At 40.0% G+C, this 18,463-nt stretch overlaps 1 protein-coding gene across 5 annotated transcripts in view; it reads left to right on the plus strand.

Annotated features, from left to right (window-relative positions):
- Positions 1–18,463, plus strand: part of FASN3 (Fatty acid synthase 3) — a 1,015,587-nt gene that overhangs the window by 348,558 nt on the left and 648,566 nt on the right. For all 5 annotated transcript variants that reach the window (XM_067760036.1, XM_067760034.1, XM_067760035.1 and 2 more), the window contains exons 3-7: positions 404–2,221; positions 2,470–2,893; positions 2,952–4,229; positions 4,298–4,910; positions 4,968–5,239. In XM_067760036.1, coding sequence (XP_067616137.1) covers positions 404–2,221; positions 2,470–2,893; positions 2,952–4,229; positions 4,298–4,910; positions 4,968–5,239 — 4,405 coding nt within the window. The remainder of the gene's footprint in view (positions 1–403; positions 2,222–2,469; positions 2,894–2,951; positions 4,230–4,297; positions 4,911–4,967; positions 5,240–18,463) is intronic.

Below are 18,463 nucleotides of genomic sequence, written 5' to 3' on the forward strand. Positions count from 1 at the left end.
TTATAAACAAGTTTTTTCAATTAGAACAAAGTTTTTATAAGCGGGGTCGCCCCTCGGCAATGATTTTGCAAGCACTCCAAGTGTATTTCTGCCATTAAAAGCATCTCAATGAAAACTCATCTGCCTTCAGATGCCGTTTGGAGTCGGCGTAAAACATGTAGATCCCGTCCCGTCAATTTGCAGGGAAAATTAGGAGAAGCACGACGCAAATTGGAAGAGAAGCGCGGCCAAAAATCTCCTCGGAGGTTATTGCGTCTTACATTTATTTATTTGTCCTACAACTCGATCAAAATTATTGAAAATAAAGACTCAGCGAATTCCATTAATGGAATTTGTTCAGTAAATATTTCAACAATTAAAAAAAATTTTACTGTAAAAATTCAAGAGTTTTTGTATTTTTCAGGCTAGGTGTACTGGCATCAGATGGCTTCTGCAGACCTTTCGACAAAAATGCATCTGGATATACGAGATCTGAAGCTATAAATTGTCTTTTTTTACAAAGACAACGGGATGCAAAGCGAATATACGCCACTGTAGTTTACTCAAAGACAAACTGTGATGGCTATAAACCAGAGGGTATTACATATCCATCTGGGAAGCTGCAGGAACAATTAATTGCTGAATTTTATAATGAAATTGATGTGAAACCAACCCAATTAGGATACTTGGAAGCCCACAGCACTGGCACCATGGTCGGAGATCCCGAGGAGTGCCGGGCGATTGACACGGTGTTGTGTAGTCAGCGAACGGCACCCTTACTAGTTGGTTCAGTAAAATCAAATATAGGACACTCAGAAGCCGCTTCCGGAATTTGTTCTTTGGTGAAGGCATGTTTCGCATTTAAATCAAGAAAAATAGCCCCAAATATAAATTTTTGTGATATAAAACCTGAAATAACTGCTTTATCGGAAGGCCGCCTGGTAGTGGTTAGCGATGTTATGGAGCTTGAAAAACCCTACATTGGTGTAAACTCTTTTGGTTTTGGTGGAGCCAATGCACATGCACTTTTAAAAGCATTTGGCAAACCTAAAATAAATAAAGGAATACCAGAAGACGATTTACCAAGGCTACTAACCTGGGCTGGGAGGACCGAAGAATCTGTTAACCATATTTTCAACACAATAGAAAAAAAATCTTTAGATTCTGAGTTTTTGGCATTATTATATAACATTCAAAAAGAGGAAGTCTCTGGCATGGTATTTCGAGGATATGGTGTATTTGTCAAAAGTGAGAAAAGTCAAACAGAGACCCTCGTTAGAGACGTACAACATTTCACTGGAATAAAACGCCCCATTGTTTGGGTTTTTAGTGGTATGGGCTCCCAGTGGATTGCAATGGGGGCGTCTCTTATGCAAATTCCAGTTTTTCGGCAGTCTATTTTAAGGAGTCATAAAATTTTACAAAAAAAAGACCTTGATTTAATAAATATACTATCATCTACAGAGTTAGGAACATTCGATAATATAATAAACTGCTTTGTTGGTATCGCTGCCATCCAAATTGCTTTAGTAGATGTACTACATTCAATGAATATAAAACCTGATTATATAATTGGCCATTCCGTAGGCGAATTAGGATGTGGCTATGCTGATGGTTGTTTTACTGCAGAACAAGTAATACTTGCTTCGTATTTTCGCGGAAAAGTTAGTTTGGAAAAGGAAAAGATAAAAGGATCCATGGCAGCGATAGGAATGGGATATAAACAAATTACTAACATTCTTCCTGACACAATTGAAGTGGCTTGCCGGAATAGTGCTGACTCTTGTACAATTTCCGGCCCAGCTGTAGACATATCAAAATTCGTCAGAGAATTAAAATCGAAGAAAATTTTTGCTAAAGAAGTTCCTTGTTCAAATATAGCTTATCATTCTCGATATATAGCTCATATGGGTCCCGACTTTTTGAAATATTTGCAAAAACTTATACCCGATCCAAGACCCAGAAGTACTAAGTGGTTGAGCACAAGTGTACCTAGTTGTGATTGGGAGCAACAAGGGCATAATCTATGTTCAGCAGAGTATCACACTAACAATCTTCTAAATAGCGTTTTATTTGAGGATACATTTGATCGACTGCCAAAGGATTCACTGACAATTGAAATCGCTCCCCATGGACTGCTTCAAGCAATACTAAAGCGAACTATGCCGACGGGAGCTCATATAGCTCTAACTCAACGTAATCATAAAAATAACGCTCTCTTTTTCCTCACTGCCCTAGGGAAGTAAGTATTATCGCGATCCTGCGCAGGGGGGGGGGGGGGGGTGTTGTTACAAAAAAACACCCTCCTCCGGATCACTAATACATTTGTTGGTAGTTTTTTTACGTGTTTATACATTGTAATTCGATAATTTTATAATAACGAAATACGTGTACATAAAAAACACCGACTAAAGAGGTAACGATCCTGATGTGAATCACGAAATTTATAAACATTTTTAGGAAGTTTGAAAAAACTATATATATTTTTAGATTATTTGCAAACGGAATAACCTTTCCAGTTGAAAATTTGTATCCCAAAATTGAATTCCCGGTATCAAATGGCACATCTGGTATCAGCTCATTGATACGTTGGGATCATAGTGAAGACTGGTTTGTAACAAAGTATGAGAACATGAAAACTAAATCCAGTGGAGAACGGCTGTTTAAAGTAAATTTAAGTAGCGATAATGAAGAGTTCATGACCGGTCATGTTATAGACGGTAAAGTTTTAGTACCCGCAACTTGTTATATTCAGTATGTGTGGGAGACATTTTCTCTGATGTACCATGGTCCAAGTTACATGGATGTTCCTGTTGAATTCGAAGATATTCGATTCTTGCGTGCAACTAGTATGTCTCTAAATGGCAATATTGAGCTGAATGTTATGATTCACTATGGAACAGGACAATTCGAGGTAAAGATTTTATTTTCAATCATTTTACCCCAGATGTATGCCTTTACTATTTTCATAGATTACTGAAGCTGGGAGTACAGTTGTAACTGGTCGTATAAGAGAAATTGAAAATCCGATAGCCCCGCAAACTTATGAGTCAAATGAGAAATCCGATTTTCCAGAATTGTCCAAAAAAGATTTTTATAAGGAACTCAAGTTAAGAGGTTATCACTATAGTGGAGCTTTCCGTGCGGTGTGCTTAGCGCGCGGCGATGGGTTATATGGAAGAGTCGAGTGGAAGTATAACTGGGTTACATTTATGGATGCAATGTTGCAAATACACATTTTAGGAACTGATTCACGTACTTTGCTCATACCCACAAAAATACGGAATTTGCGAATTAACGGACTCCATCACTTTGATCTTATGACAAGGATGGATCCAGAAAACCGCGTGTTTGATGTTTTTGTTGAACCTACCTTTGATCGTATAATTTCAGGTGGTATTGAATTAATTGGACTTCATGCAAGTTCAATACAAAGACGTAAGGCTCCTGGAATACCAGTTCTTGAAAAGTACGTATTTGTGCCATATTTTCCAACTTTTGCTCTTGATGTAAGGGAAGCTACTCGAATATGCGTTCAATTAGCATTAGAAAATACACCACTAGTAAAAATGAAGATTGTAGAAGTGGACACAGACCACGATGTGCCGATCATATCCAAATTCGTTGAAGCTTTGCAAGACTTACCACTAGTAACAGGTGATTTGCAGCTGCTTACAGATCAAAACATTGACGAAATAACTGGAGTTCACATAGAACGTACTAAGTTAACTACACAAACCAATTGTCATTTAATAATAGCTAATAATCTTACTAGCGGTGAAAAAGATGTAATAGTTAAAGAAGCTTACACGGCTTTGGTTGAACATGGTTACATGATTTCAAAAGAAAAAAAATCGATTACCTTAGGCTGTTACAGCTCTTTGGAAAATTTTGACTTAATTGCAAATATACAACTAGATGAGGGTGAAAATTTGGTTTTATTTAAAAAAAAAATAAAAAACCATACACCCGCGGCAGTGGTGGTGCATGTTTCTGAGAGCGATACCGAGTTTAAATGGATTGCGCAGATTCAGCTATGCCTTTCTAACAAAACTCAAATTGTACTTTTTTCGTTTAACGAAAGTACAAACGGTTTAATGGGGTTTGTCAATTGCTTGCGAAAGGAGCCAGATGGAAATCTAATTTCTTGTTTTTACATTGATGATAAGAATGCACCTCCTTTCGACCTTACCAATCCCTTCTATAAAAATCAATTGGATTTAAATCTGGCAATTAACATATATGCTAAGGTATGCACAAAACAATAAGACTTATGTTTAACTGATATAAAAATATATATTTCTTCAAAAAAAATTAGGGAAAGTGGGGTTCTTACAGGCATTTGAAACTACCGCATGATATTCTTCCAAGACCAAGATCAGATCATATTTATGGAAATGTAATGCAACGAGGTGACTTGTCTACCTTGCAGTGGTTGAAAGGTCCTCTAGACACTAATAATTCTTCTGTTCGAATTGCGTACTCATCACTAAACTTCAGAGATGTTATGCTAGCTACCGGCCGTTTAGCGGTTGAACTGTATGGCAATAGTCGACTAGATCAATTGTGCGTATTAGGTTTAGAGTTTTCTGGAATAAACACCGTAACCGGAAGACGTGTTATGAGCATGGTTGCGAAAGCTGGTGTCGCTTCTTTTAACGAAAGACCATCAAAGTTTATATGGGATGTACCTGAACACTGGACGCTGCAAGAAGCAGCTACAGTACCCGTTGTTTATATTACCGTATACTATGCTTTTTTTATAAGAACTGATATACGAAAGGGAAAAAGTATTCTTATTCATGCTGGAACTGGTGGAATAGGGCTGGCAGCAATTCGTGTTGCATTGGCTTATCAGCTTGAGGTGTTCACAACTTGTAGTACGCCAGTGAAGAAAAATTTTCTAATGCGGACTTTTCCAGAACTGAAAGGTATGTTTACTATAAAGTAATAATCGTACTGAAATTATTTAAATATATATATTTCAGAAAGTTACATTGGGTGTTCTCGAGATACATCTTTTGAAGTTATGGTTCAAAGCAAAACCAATGGCAAAGGTGTTGATTTCGTATTGAACTCACTAGCAGAGGATAAATTATTGGCATCAGTTCGTTGTTTGGGAAATGGAGGTCATTTCCTTGAAATCGGAAAATTTGATATGTCCAATGACAGCAAGCTTGGCATGAGTTGTTTCCTTAAAGATATAACGTTCCATGCAGTTCTAGCCGACAGACTAGAATTTGCTCCAGACGACGAAATTCAGGAAAGTATACCGAATAACTACAAAGATAATCATATTTGTTCTGAAAATCGTGCGATTTCCTTTTTGATGCATTGAAAATCGTTCCATTTTATTAAGATTCGAGGAAACTTTGAATATTATTCTTGTCAGCAAAGAATTTAGAAGCATACAGAATATTTAACAAAACGAGGAGTGGAAATCAAATTGCGGATAGGTAATTCACCACTGAAACAACTTAACATAAAACTATAAAAATTTTATGTTAGTAACACTTATTTCTTTATATAATTGTCTCAATTGAACTATTTTGTGGCTCTTAAGTTAACTTTAATGTGAAATTTTAACTCAAATATCGTTCTTTTTCAATATAGTTCTGGCTAGTATTGCGGTGAATTACGTATCGGCGGTTCGAGTAAAAACAAGCTCAGGGGATAGTAATTTTATATTAACGATAACGTACTGGTTCCAAGAGAAAAAGCATCATAATGGCGCCTACATCACTACTTGGGTCCGGCCTCGCCGGCCGGGCAGCGCAGCAACCAACCAACGGAGTCTTACCAATACCGGGACACCTCTGAAAGTATTGACGACCTTAACACAGTAAGGGGCGCTACTGTGGCGGACGTTTCTTTTCCCCATATATAATATTGGACCGCTGCGCCCGTTCTGTCGGGCACGTGCTCATACGACCAAGATGAACGACTCAAGTTCTTATTTATCAGACTACGGAGGGGGTCAATACTACGTTTTCCATATAAACAAAATGCGGAGGATTTATTGTACACACAGCTTGAAGAAATGTCCTGGGGCACAGGCAAAAATTATATGCGACTCGAGAAAAGAATTACCAAGTATTAGTATTATCCTAACACTCTAAAAAAGAGAAGCTATGGCTCTCATCTGGGCTCAACGTGCGCGGATTTGACGTTTACTACACACGATCGGCAAATAGGGGGCGAGCTGCAGTCATGGTAAGGAAACAGCTGCACTCACATCGGGTTCTTCACCGAAACATCGCAGTTATGGAAAGTGCTGGGGGAAATGTAGTTCCGGGATTAAAAAGAAAGAGAACAATGAATCATTACATCATATCGAAGAGTCCCTTGAAGCGCTTCTCGATGCACATTTCTCCTCGGGAAATGATGAAGAAGAGCCAGCAGACAACACTTACTCTTTGATCACGTAGCGGGTAGTGACGCGCTTGGTGACTCATACCAAGATCGAATGGGCGGTGCAGACTTTTTCTAAGTTTAAATCGCCTAGATGCTATACTCACTGCCATGCTACATATCTAGAGTAGAGTAATTGGGGGATAGCTTAAAGTAATATTCGATGGGTGCATAAGACAATGATTCAACTCTTGGTAAACTGCACGTGTGGCTTACTTACCAAATACGGTCAGTCATATGTGCCCTGAAGACTACAGACACATTTGCTTAACATCATTTCTGCTCAAAATCTATCAGAGGCTGAAAGATATATATGTATATAAAGCCCAACATGGATGAAAAATTGTTCTCAAAAACACAAAACGCTTACACGAAATTCAAGTCGGTACGCACGGCACTGTAGAAAGTGGTTATAAACATAGCGAAAGCATTCAATTCAATTCACTTTATCTATGAGTTTTTCAGACTAGCAATTCTAAATTAATGTTTACAAAGAAATATATTCCAATATATGAAGATTAAATATAATATGATTAAAATTTAGTACCAAAACATGATCTCGGGAGAGCGAAATCTAGGTCAAGAGTACAGAAAATCCTGTTAAACTCTGCGAGTGTCCTTCAAATAGGATTATAATTAAAATAGTTAGCTCTGATTACTTTGACGTTAAATGGATATTGCGTACGAAGCGTTCTGCACGGAACATTGAAGGAAATTTTCCCCAGAAGTTCCGGGCAGTCAATCGAACCACAAATTAAATCATAAATAAACATGAGGGATTGGCTAGAGCGTCTAAACAGCCCATCATGGAGAGTCCTAGGTACATTGAAATACATTCAGCAGGAAGACTACTTCGCAGAGAGGCTGTATGATTCCACAAAATTGCTTGACATGGGCACGCCGCAGGGCGGGGATTTGTCACGTTCGCTGGTCATCAGCGAATTACTCAGGCGGTTCGATGTGGGCCCGTCAAACAACCGGGGTACGATGATGACGTTGTAGTTGTCAGAGGTGGAAAGCGCCTTCCAACAATTGGAACTTTGATAGATCCGATGCTTCGGGATATACAAACCTAGACATCCAATTTCGGGTTGAGCGCCAACGCGGAGAAGAAGAATATGGTCTTGTTGACGTATAAGGGCCCGAGGGGTCTAGGCTTATGCTAGGGGTATGATCCTGCAAGGAGAAACTGTGTACAAAATATCTAGGAATCATTCTAGACAGTGGATATTGCCCTGACATTAGCGTACTACTCACTGGTGAAAACCGCATTATTATAGGCGATTTCAATTCCCACCACGATCCGTGGCATTCTGATCTACACACGGATAGCAAGGGTGATATACCGGCGGAACAAAATAGAAGAAACGATGTTCTTCACGATGAACGGGGAAACCCCCACACGTAGGGTAGGAATCTGTCATAGTTCTCCAGACATTTTCATTGTGAGGAGAGGACTTGTTAGCTGCGCATTTAACATCAATGAAAAACGCACTTTTATCAACTTCAAAAAAGGAAAGTGGGAAGACTACAAAACATATACAGACAAACGTGTTGCTGCCATTTCAATCCCGACTGATGCCCGACAAGGGGAGTGTGCTTTCCGTATACCAGCATAAACACTGCGGGCCCCCTATTTTTATCACCGCCAAAGAGGTTGGAGATGCCATCGTTTATGCTAAACCATCTTAATCAATATGCCCAGAAGGCATAGCCATGCCGATGCTTAAAAAACTTTGCAAAGAGGGATTTTAACCTGTCCTTGTTTACCTTCGTCATCCCCGAAAAATTGTAATTGGCCAGGGTGGTACCGCTGCTAAAATCTGTAAAACCAGCTAACGTCGGAGAATTTTATTGTCTGACACTACAGGATGTTCTGCTTCCCAAATTCACTGAAAGCTTGCGTCTTGCCAATCATCAGCATGGCTTTCGAAAACAACATAGCATGGCTTTCGAAAACAACATAGCGCTACCACTGCGATAAACGCCATAAACACACAGATAATTTGCGGATTGAAAAAGCCCACCATAGAACAGTACTCGTAACGCTTGACTCATAAAAAGCTTTTGGTACAGCCAACCACGGAACGCTACTGCAAAACCGTTCTTCAAGTCTGAAAAGGTTGCCGGCAAATTATCTGCTTCGTCTGCAATAACATGCAATTCAGGAACGTAACATCTAAACAAGGGGAACCACAGGGTTGGGTGTTATCCCCACTTTTGTTTAACTTCTACATATCGAAGCTACCTTAACCACCAGAAGGAGTCACCATTGTATCCAACGCCGATGACTGCACGATTCTGTCCCACCCGTCGATGAACTAAGTAATCAAATAAATAGGTATCTCCCTGATCGCTCCCCCCGAAATCTGGGCATCCCAACAGACCTCTGATTAAAGAGGCCACACCACCCAGTTGCTTAGACGTCATCTCCGGGAGCATTATGAGGCAATACGGCACCTGAGAGCTGTAACGACAGCCTGTTATAGTGAACGCAACAAAAATTGATCAGATCCCTATGAAATATGTCAAACCAAATCACCCCAACGTGGAACATATAAAGCAACATCGAACACTCAAACCAGTTGCCAATACTTAATACACAACATTGTCAAACCCCACTTCGTGTATATGTACTTTTTATGTATGCTTGGAAAGTATTTTCCCTTCTGAATGCGCGAATATCTATATAGCTTGCAGGTGTCGGTTTGAATGGCTTTGCAGCATGAATCCATCAATTTTTTTACGGGTACTGTAGGCGAGGGCGTAGGAAAAGGCCAAGGTTGTAAGACCTACACATTCTCTTCGACACTTTACAGCCCCGCGCTTGAACCCACGCCTTTCCCGCTTGGTCGATCATGTGCACCCCTTGCCTTCTTTTAATCTCGCCCAGTCTAATTGGGACGTCTACGGAGCAAGCTTTAAGGGATGCGCTATTTTAAGCTAGTTCATCTGATTTTTCATTCCCATCTATACCCATATGCTCTGGGACCCAAAATAGATGTATGCTTCTCCCTGTCCCAATTCTCTCCGGAGACAGCATGCACTCTAACAAGCATTTAGATGCTGTGCTATGCGAGGTTATTGCCTTAATTGCTGCTTGACTGTCAATATAAAAGTTAACACGGTTGCAGCTTAAGCTATTCTCTTCCAGTGTTTTTACTGCTTTGGTAACGGCTAATATTTCGACTTGTAGAACGCTACAGTAATCTGGCAGCTTGTAGGATCTCTTTATTTCCGGATCAGTATAACGCAGACCCTACTCCTTCCACTACCATGGAACCATCTGTGTACACATGTGTCGCCTCGTACGCCATTTGTGCGCACTTTCATAAACCATCCACCTCTATTGTGGCGTTAAGATCCCCTCGAAGAGCAGATAGAAATCAGGTAATCTGTTCGTTTTGTGATTGATGACGCTATACTACTGTGGCCTTATGGTCGGCACTCAAGCTGCCCCGAGGCACCGAGCCTGGTTGCAGTTGTTAGCGCTATGTTCTTTGCTACCAGGTATACAGGTGGAATGTGCAGAATGGCATACAGTGCAGCCATCGTAGTGTGCATAATGTTTTGAGGTAGGTTGTTTTTTGTGTGTCTTTCCACCAAACAAGAACTCCGTAGTATAAAATAGGTGTTACATTCGCTGTAAAAACCCAATGTTATCTAGTCTGTAAGGTTTGTAACACCATAGACTGAATTGAATTAAATAAATAAAATATCCTGTCAAGGAATGTTGAGAGAGGGCGATTAGCCCCACGTACACCACAGCATTCTTTTATAGGCATAAAGTACCGTTGGGGCCTTGTTCACACTCTACTCCATGTTGAGCTTCCATAACAGCTTACAGTCTAGGATGATTCCTAGATATTTTGTGCAAGGTTTCTCCTAACTCAGGCCTGGTCCAATTTGGGACCTTGTACCTCTTTGTAAACAAGACCATATCCGTCTTCTCCGCGTTGGCTTTCAACCCGACTTTAGTGCCCATGTATGAATATACCGAAACGCCCGATCCATCAAAGACATCATCTGCGAAAGCCGTAAATTTTACGGGCCCCTTACCGAATTGAAAGTTCCGGCAATGTTTAAGATGAATCCTAGAGCATATTCCTTATATTCCGGGGCTTTCTCTATGATTATTACCAACTTATGCAATGCGGTGTCTACCGACTTTGTGTGGATGTGTAGATTCAGTCTTATGCACCCATCGAATATTATTTTAAGCCATTCCACGACCGCTTTACTTGAAACTTGTAGCATGACCGGGAATATACCATCTGAACCCGGCGATCTAAATTTAGAAAACGTCTTCACCGCCCATTCGATCTTGGTATCGGCCACCAAGCCCGGCACTAACCGCTCCGTGATCGAAGTGTTAGTGCTGTCTGCTGGCTGTTCTACATCATCTCCCGATGGGAAATGTGCATCGAAAAGCACCTCAAGGGATTCCTTAATATTACGTGACCATTCCCCTTCTGTTTCTCTATTAGTCCCAGGGCTATGTTTCCCCTTTCTAGGACTTTTTTCAACCGTGCTGTTTCGCTGGAGCACTCTATGTCCGTACATAATCTTTTCCATGAGATTCTCGTAGCCCTGGAAATTTCACGCTTGTAGATCCTCAGTAGATCCCTGTACTCGTCGCGACACGCTTCGCTTCCCGCGGCCTTCGCTAGCTTATACATTTCTTGTACCTGTCTTCTTAGAAGACTCAGCGCATTGCTCCACCATGGAGGCTTTGCTTTTCCTCTAAATATTCTTAGAGGGCAAGCTTTGTTATACGCAGTCATAAGCGTCCTCGTTAGGATTTCATTAGACTCCTCTAGTTCGTCCACATTAGCAACCTCTTTGGGTTGTCCTAGTTATGTTTCTACCTGTTTCTGGAATTCAGTTGTTGATCTAGGGTTCCTAAAGGTTCCTCCCTTCTCTACCCTCTTTAGGAGGATGCTGAAGCTGATATACGCATGGTCGGAGAAGGATGGTCTTTCAAGAACCATCCAATCATACCTTGATATATTACGTTCGGAGCTCAATGTAATTTCCGGAACATTGTCGGATGTTGGACCAGTGTATGTAGGGACATTTCCTCTGTTGGCTATCTGCGAACTGGTTTGCAGGAAAGATAGAGATTCGCCTCTCTCGTTCGTATCTGCTCCTCCCCACCAATTGTGGTGCTCATTTGCATCCGCGCCTATGACCAACCGACTTTGCGTCATTCGTCCTGTACTAGCCCCTTGCACTCCATCGGTGGAACACCCGCAGCATGGGCCATATAGCAGGATGCCTAGGATAAATGCCTGCTTATTGTTTTGCTCAACGGCAACCACTGCGAGGTACTCAGTAGAGTAATTAGGCAGCATATATGAATTCAGCTGTTTCTTTACCATTACTACAGCTCGCACCCGTCCTTCCGTTTGCGCGTAGGAAACGCCAAATCCGCGCGCGCTAAGTCCAGCAACCTTTCCTCCCGATGAGAGCCACGGTTCCTAGATCAGCACCACGTCAAACGAACCGTCCTCAAGGGTTAGGAGGACTTCCGCTTTACTGTGTTAGAGGTTTATTTGTAGGACTTGCAGCACCATTAGGCTGTTTGCCCCCTCCAGCACCTTCGTCGTGACGTCATCGTCCTCCCCTTACCCTTTTGGTTTAGAGTTTTCGAGGCCCCTTCCAGCCTCTCGTAACTGTTGTCCCGGGTGTTCCCCTGCGCGACTCGCAGAAACATTTGGCTGTTTGTCCCCTTCTAACACCTTCGTGGTGACGTTGGCTACCTCAACCTGTCCCTTTTCTCTTAGACTTTTGAAGTCCTTTCGACTTCGCCCACTTCTCCTTGTTAGGACTTTATCCTCGGGACTTATTTTCCTCAGTCGCATGTAAATTTTGCCTGTACCAAAGGACATTTTGCCAAGCTACGTATACAATTAAGTCTCCGCCTGCTTGTTTATTTGGAAGATGTAGAACTGACCTTCCTCCGTTGGCCGAGATACAGTAAGTACCTTCCAATCCTTTGTCGGTATGTTCGGATTCTGATTCTGCAGAGGTCGCAGTGTATCCTCCGACTTCATCACGCATGGTATCCATACCTTAACTTTTGTTACCGTGGGGATTTGCCCTTTATCCGCCACCTCAAACCGCGCGTTCGTCCCTTGCCTTCCTCCAGTGACCGCAAGCTCCCGATGTTGTCGCACTCTTTCATCTTCACACCATTATACCACCCCTTAGTTCTGCACGGTACTGCGAGAGAGCTCTTTTACTTCCTCTGCTCCGTACCCTTCCCAATTTCCTACTCCGTTTTCATTTGTATGCTTTTCCAACACGGAGTTCATTGAATCAGCACTACTCTCCCAGAGTCCGACGCATCGCTTAATGCGTATTTGTCGTCCTTGGCTTGCGACTCAGTCCTCCTCTTAACATCGTCCCTATTACAATTAGTTAATGAGTTGTTCATCTTGGCCGTACGACCACCTGCCCGACGAGGCGGGCTCAGCGGTCCGGTATTATATACGGGGAAAAAACCTTCCGCCACAGCAGCGCCCCTTACTGTGATAAGGCAATCAATACTTCCCGATGTGGCCCGGTATCGGGAAGGCTCCTTTCGAATACAGCCGAATTTATCCCCTGGCTGCAAATCGTCCAATAAGCACGGTCCGCATAACACCCTGGATTAGGGGGTTGGCAGTTCTTGGTCACCGACATCCCACTGCCCTCCTATGAGGCGAAACGGCGTGGATGGCAGTCCTAAACAGCTCCTCCTCATAGTCGAACGCTATGGAGTTCGGCTAAGCCCTCACACCAACGACAAGGTGTCTGCCTTAGTGAGGGCTAAATTACCTCGTATTTATATTTGGATTTCTCTTAGATGTTTAAAATTTGTTAAACAAGGATAATAACCACGAAATTGTAAGGACTTGGGTGAATTTTATAAAACAGATTTCGTTGGAACAAAACTTTTTATCGAAATATGTGTCTGCAAAATATTACTTGGCAGTAGAAAAGAAATTGAACCTAAAACTCTGTTAGAATTAGAAACTTTAAATAAATACCTCTAACGGAGGTCCAAGGAATCGAGCAGTTTCAATATGGATTTAGAAAAAAAAGTTGCAATTACAGATTTTTATTCCACATTGCAGACGAATACATGATTTGTGCTATACACCAGGCTGGGCCATAAATAGAGATCGAAGTTGGGGCAGGATGACGCGAATATCCTTCGGATCTGTGCATTCTTCTTCGTCGATGTCTGCAAAAGCGGGAACCTGAATTTGAAGGAAATCACAGACTCTGCGTTCGTGTTTCTCTGGATCATAATACACCAGGTTTCGTCATACGGCTTATGCAGATGTCTTCTTATCTATCTTGAAGGCGCAACTACATCAATCAATTGTCTTTTGGGATGCCTCGATGCTCAGACGTCTTAAGAAGATATTCCGTGGCAGTTCTAAGTGGGAAATTTGGCATCCCTGTAACTTTCTCCGTTGCTGCCATTGTTGTTGTTGTTGTAGCAGTGCTTCGCCCCATCCAATAGGTGTGACCGATCACAAATTGTCATCAATATCTTCTAACGGGAGTCCAATAAAACTTGCTGTTTCAACAGGGTGGACCATAATGAGAGGGGTGATAGAGGTGTTGGTTCCACATTACAATTGAAGAGATGGTTGGTGACATGTGGGGACACAATGCAAGCAGGACATAGATTTTGTATAACGGGGTTGATTCTGGATAGGTAAGATTTTAACCTGTTACAGTATCCAGATCGAAGCTGAGCTAGAGTGACTCGCGTTTCCCTAGGGAGTGTGCATTCTTCTTCTGCAAGTTTAGGGTATTATTCTTTGAGTACAGGATTCACCGGGCAATTCCTGACATAAGAGGTCCGACGCCTGTTTGTGGAGTTCACTGAGGACCTGCTTGTGTTTTTGGCGTCATACGGCTGTGTTCTCAGGTGCCGTATTTCCTCATAATGCTTACGGAGATGACTCCTTAAGCTGCTGGGCGGTGTTGGCTCATCAATCAGATGTCTGTTGGGATTCCCAGGTTTCTGACTATTCAACAGGAACTGTTTGGTTAGCATTTCATTTCTCTCCCTGATGGGGAGTATTCTCGCCTCATAATGTAGATGGTGTTCTGGGGACATAAGAAGACGACCCGTGGCGGTTCTGAGGGCAGTATCTTAGCAGGCCTCTAGCTTCTTCCAGTGAGTGGTGTTTAGGCTTGGCGACCATATCGGGGACGCTTTGTAAGTGGTAATGAGCCTTTCGTTATCATTTCCCCAAGTACTGCTAGCAAGAGATTTGGAGATTTTATTACGGCTCTGAATTTTCGGAACAATTGCGGCTGCATGCTCACTAAAATGTAGATCCTGATCGAATGTCACACCCAAGATTTTGGGGTGTAAGACAGTCGGTAGCGTAGTGCCACTAAAATGACAGTCCTTGGTCGGGAAAATCCCGAGTCGCTCCGGTACGTAGAACCGACTGCCTTGGGAAGCGCGTTGCAGTGATTTGAGGATTTTTATGCATCTTTGTGCATTGGAGGCAATTTCGGATGCATTTGTATTGAAGCAGAGACTGTGTTCCAACGTCACAACCAAAAGTTGTTGGGGTTCCACAGTAGTAACGTTGTGCCATCGAAGTGGCTGTTCAGTTGTTGTGTTATGTGCAAGGTCCACGTCGTGAACAATATGGCCGTATGTACATTAAATCATTGTCAAGTACTGTGATGTGAAAAATTTGAAGAGACAAGGGATATAAATGTTTATATTGCAGCATAGTTTTCTTTTGTTGATTCCAATCTGCATTCCCAGACCCATGAATCTGCCGGACGAAACTAAGTTCCTCCTCTATGCATTTCAACCAGCCGGGAAACGAACCTCCCTCCGTTGTTGTCCTTCAGCAACGAGGGCAATATTTCCTATGTTTCGGGACGAGGTTGGCAGAGGTATGATGACTTTACCACCGTTATGATTGCTTTCACACCAAAATGATTACACTCCAACGATTCAGAATTCGGGGGTTCTCATAAAAAAATATTTTTCCCGGGCGCAAGAAAACCTCACTATGCCACTACATATAAGAAAACAAAAGAAATATTCAAATATGTTTACTTTTGATCATCAAGAACTGAAAATCATTTACAATCACTTTGGAATCATTTGGGAATAACATTAGTTATTAAATTTTAAGTTTATGTAAAAATTAACAAAAAGAATAATCAAAAAAACACTACTTTATATTAACTATCCTCAAATCGCCAAATACTGGAACGGGCATCAGGGCGTGCACAATGTTTGTAAAGCGGGTTAGGAGAGGGCGAGAGGGGGGAAAGTACAGTGGCAGGACAGTGAGAGTGTGGGTGTAGTAGAAAAATAGGCTCCAATGGGATTTCATGATAGGAGGGGTGATATGTCTACGGTTTTCCTTTTTTACAAATTTTAAAGGGCTCTTAAAATATTAATATAATTAAATATATATAGTATTTTACGGAAGATGTATAAAGGCGGAATATTTCAATAGAAATTTATGTATACACTAAGCCTACATATGAGTATATAATGTTCCAAACGCATGGTAAACTCAAAAACAATTTTTCAATATTAAGAAAATGGGAACCTTTTTAAGAATTAAGAGGCTAACAATGGTAAATAATTAATTGTTGTTCAAATATCAGTTTTGGTTTTATTGGGAAAACCGAAAAGAAGGAAACTTTTACTGGCATACTGCAATCTTCTGCAATGAAAAGAAGTGGTATAATAACAGTAACAAAAAAAGCACGCTTTGTACAATTATCTATATATTAATACGCTAACAAAATTTCCATACAATCAATTGACAGGCTGTTTCGCATACTCAGCATACGTATAATCATATAAAAGTTATATAAGTCGATTCGTATTGATCAGCCGCAGTGCATAGGCCTATTTTTGTAACCAAATATTACTCTATTTGTTTATAATTAATAGAAAAAGTTTTTTGTAAATTCTAACAATTCATACAAATATCGTAATTCATTTTCGTGCACAAGCGCGCTATCTTTGGGAACAATTATCTAAATGTTCTAACGCGAATTTCAAAGACCTAAACCTTTATACACAAGCGCGCCGCCTTTGGGAACAATTATCTAAGTGTTCTAATGTGAATTTCAAATTTTGTGTATCCCCGCTAAATCCGAAAGCACAAATGTTTCACCTACATACAAATATGGTTTCCCATTGTTGCCACTTACCTATAATAGCCTCTACCAAAATCCTAAAAAAATTGTTCCAAAATAATTTGTAGCGTACCAAAAAATCTTAAATAGAATTAATTTTTGACCGGCCCATTTTTTGTGGCAAATTTCACTTACACGTAAATACATAAGTCTTTATTTAACAGATTCTTTGTTTTTTATTTTAGTTGTTTTCAAAAAAACATGAAATCACAAATAATGAGTTAACTTTTGTTGAAACTAACTAATTTATTTATAACAATTAATGGCAAATTTGTGCGAAAATGTTTTTGCATTTGCAGATTTAATCCTCATTTTAGATAAAGTACCTCTTATACTGAACAAAAAAAAAACAAAGTTACAAAAATATAACATTACATTTTTTATATTTGCCGTCTTCCAGTGAGTTTTACAGCTCCGGCTCACGCTCAATTCTCAAGGAAATGCTCTGGATCATTGAGAGACTTGAGCAGCAGATGTCGTGAAATTTTCGCAATCGTGAAATGTGATAGGCAGATGTCGCCGCCGTTTTTCATTTAACTCATACGACGAAAGGTTATGCAGCGACATCTATTTTTGAAAAATTAGGTTTATTAAGGGCAGCGTTGCCAAACTAAAAAGAAGTAATTAACAAATTATCTGGCTCTCAAATTGAACAAGACTTCTATCTGGATTTATCTGGCTCAAATCGTTGTTGTTGTATTTACATGCAAAATTATTTATCTGGCTCAGGATTTTGCCATCGGATGATGGCAGTTGCCTTTTATGCTAATTACGAAACAAAAAAACGTCAAAAAAACGTTTTTGATTTTAGGTCAAAGCGGCAACCGGCATCATAGCGGCCGTATTGCTTAGGCAGTATATTACCCACTATCTATTAATACGCTAACAAAATTTCCATACAATCAATTGACAGGCTGTTTCGCATACTTAGCATACGTAAAATCATATAAAAGTTATATGAATCGATTCGTATTGATCAGCCGCAGTGCATAGGCCTATTTTTGTTAACAGATATTACTCTATTTGTTTATAATTAATAGAAAAAGTTTTTTGTAAATTCGAAAATCTGTGCAACTATCGAAATTGCCATTTGTAGGACGCATTATGTTCACAAACCCCCCTGAGTACATAGCTCCAAATTCTCAATTGTCGCGTTGCTCAAATGTTCCATCTCTATATATGTATATATTTGTACACGCCAAACGGTGAGAGAACTACTCCTTCGCTCATTTTCTGTTGAAATAAAATATTGTTTCCCATTGTTGCCAAATACCTATATTGGTCTGTACCAAAATCCTTAAAAAACTGTTCTAAAATAATTGTTAGCGCACAAAAAAACTTTAAGGAGAAATAATAACTTAACCGGCCTATTTTTTTTGGACAAATTTTACTTACACGTAAAAGTATAAGTCTTTATTTAACAGATTCTTTGTTTTTCATTTTAGGTACTTTAAAAAAAATTTAATCAGAAATAATGAGTCAACTTTTGTTCAAACTCACTAAATTTATTTATTAATAACAATTAATTGCAAATTTGACCCAAATTTTTTTTTCATTTCCAGATTTTATGCTCATTTTAGATATAGCACGTTTTATAGTGAACAAAAAATAAATAAATTTGCTACAAAGATATAACATTAAAATTCGTATATTGTCTTTTACGCTAGTTTTTTTTATTTTATTATATTATCTTTTATCACGTTGTATATTAAATTTGCTACAAAGAGATTACATTAAAATTTGTATATTGTCTTTTATGCTAATTTATTTTGATACTTCTTATTTTATTTTATTATATTATCTTTTATTTCAACTTAGTTTATTATTATTTAAATGCAACTTGATTGAATCGGAAAATTTCACGTTGTATATTAAACGA

This window comes from Eurosta solidaginis, chromosome 1, assembly GCF_040869045.1.
Source record: "Eurosta solidaginis isolate ZX-2024a chromosome 1, ASM4086904v1, whole genome shotgun sequence".
In the NCBI taxonomy this organism is placed as follows: domain Eukaryota; kingdom Metazoa; phylum Arthropoda; class Insecta; order Diptera; family Tephritidae; genus Eurosta; species Eurosta solidaginis.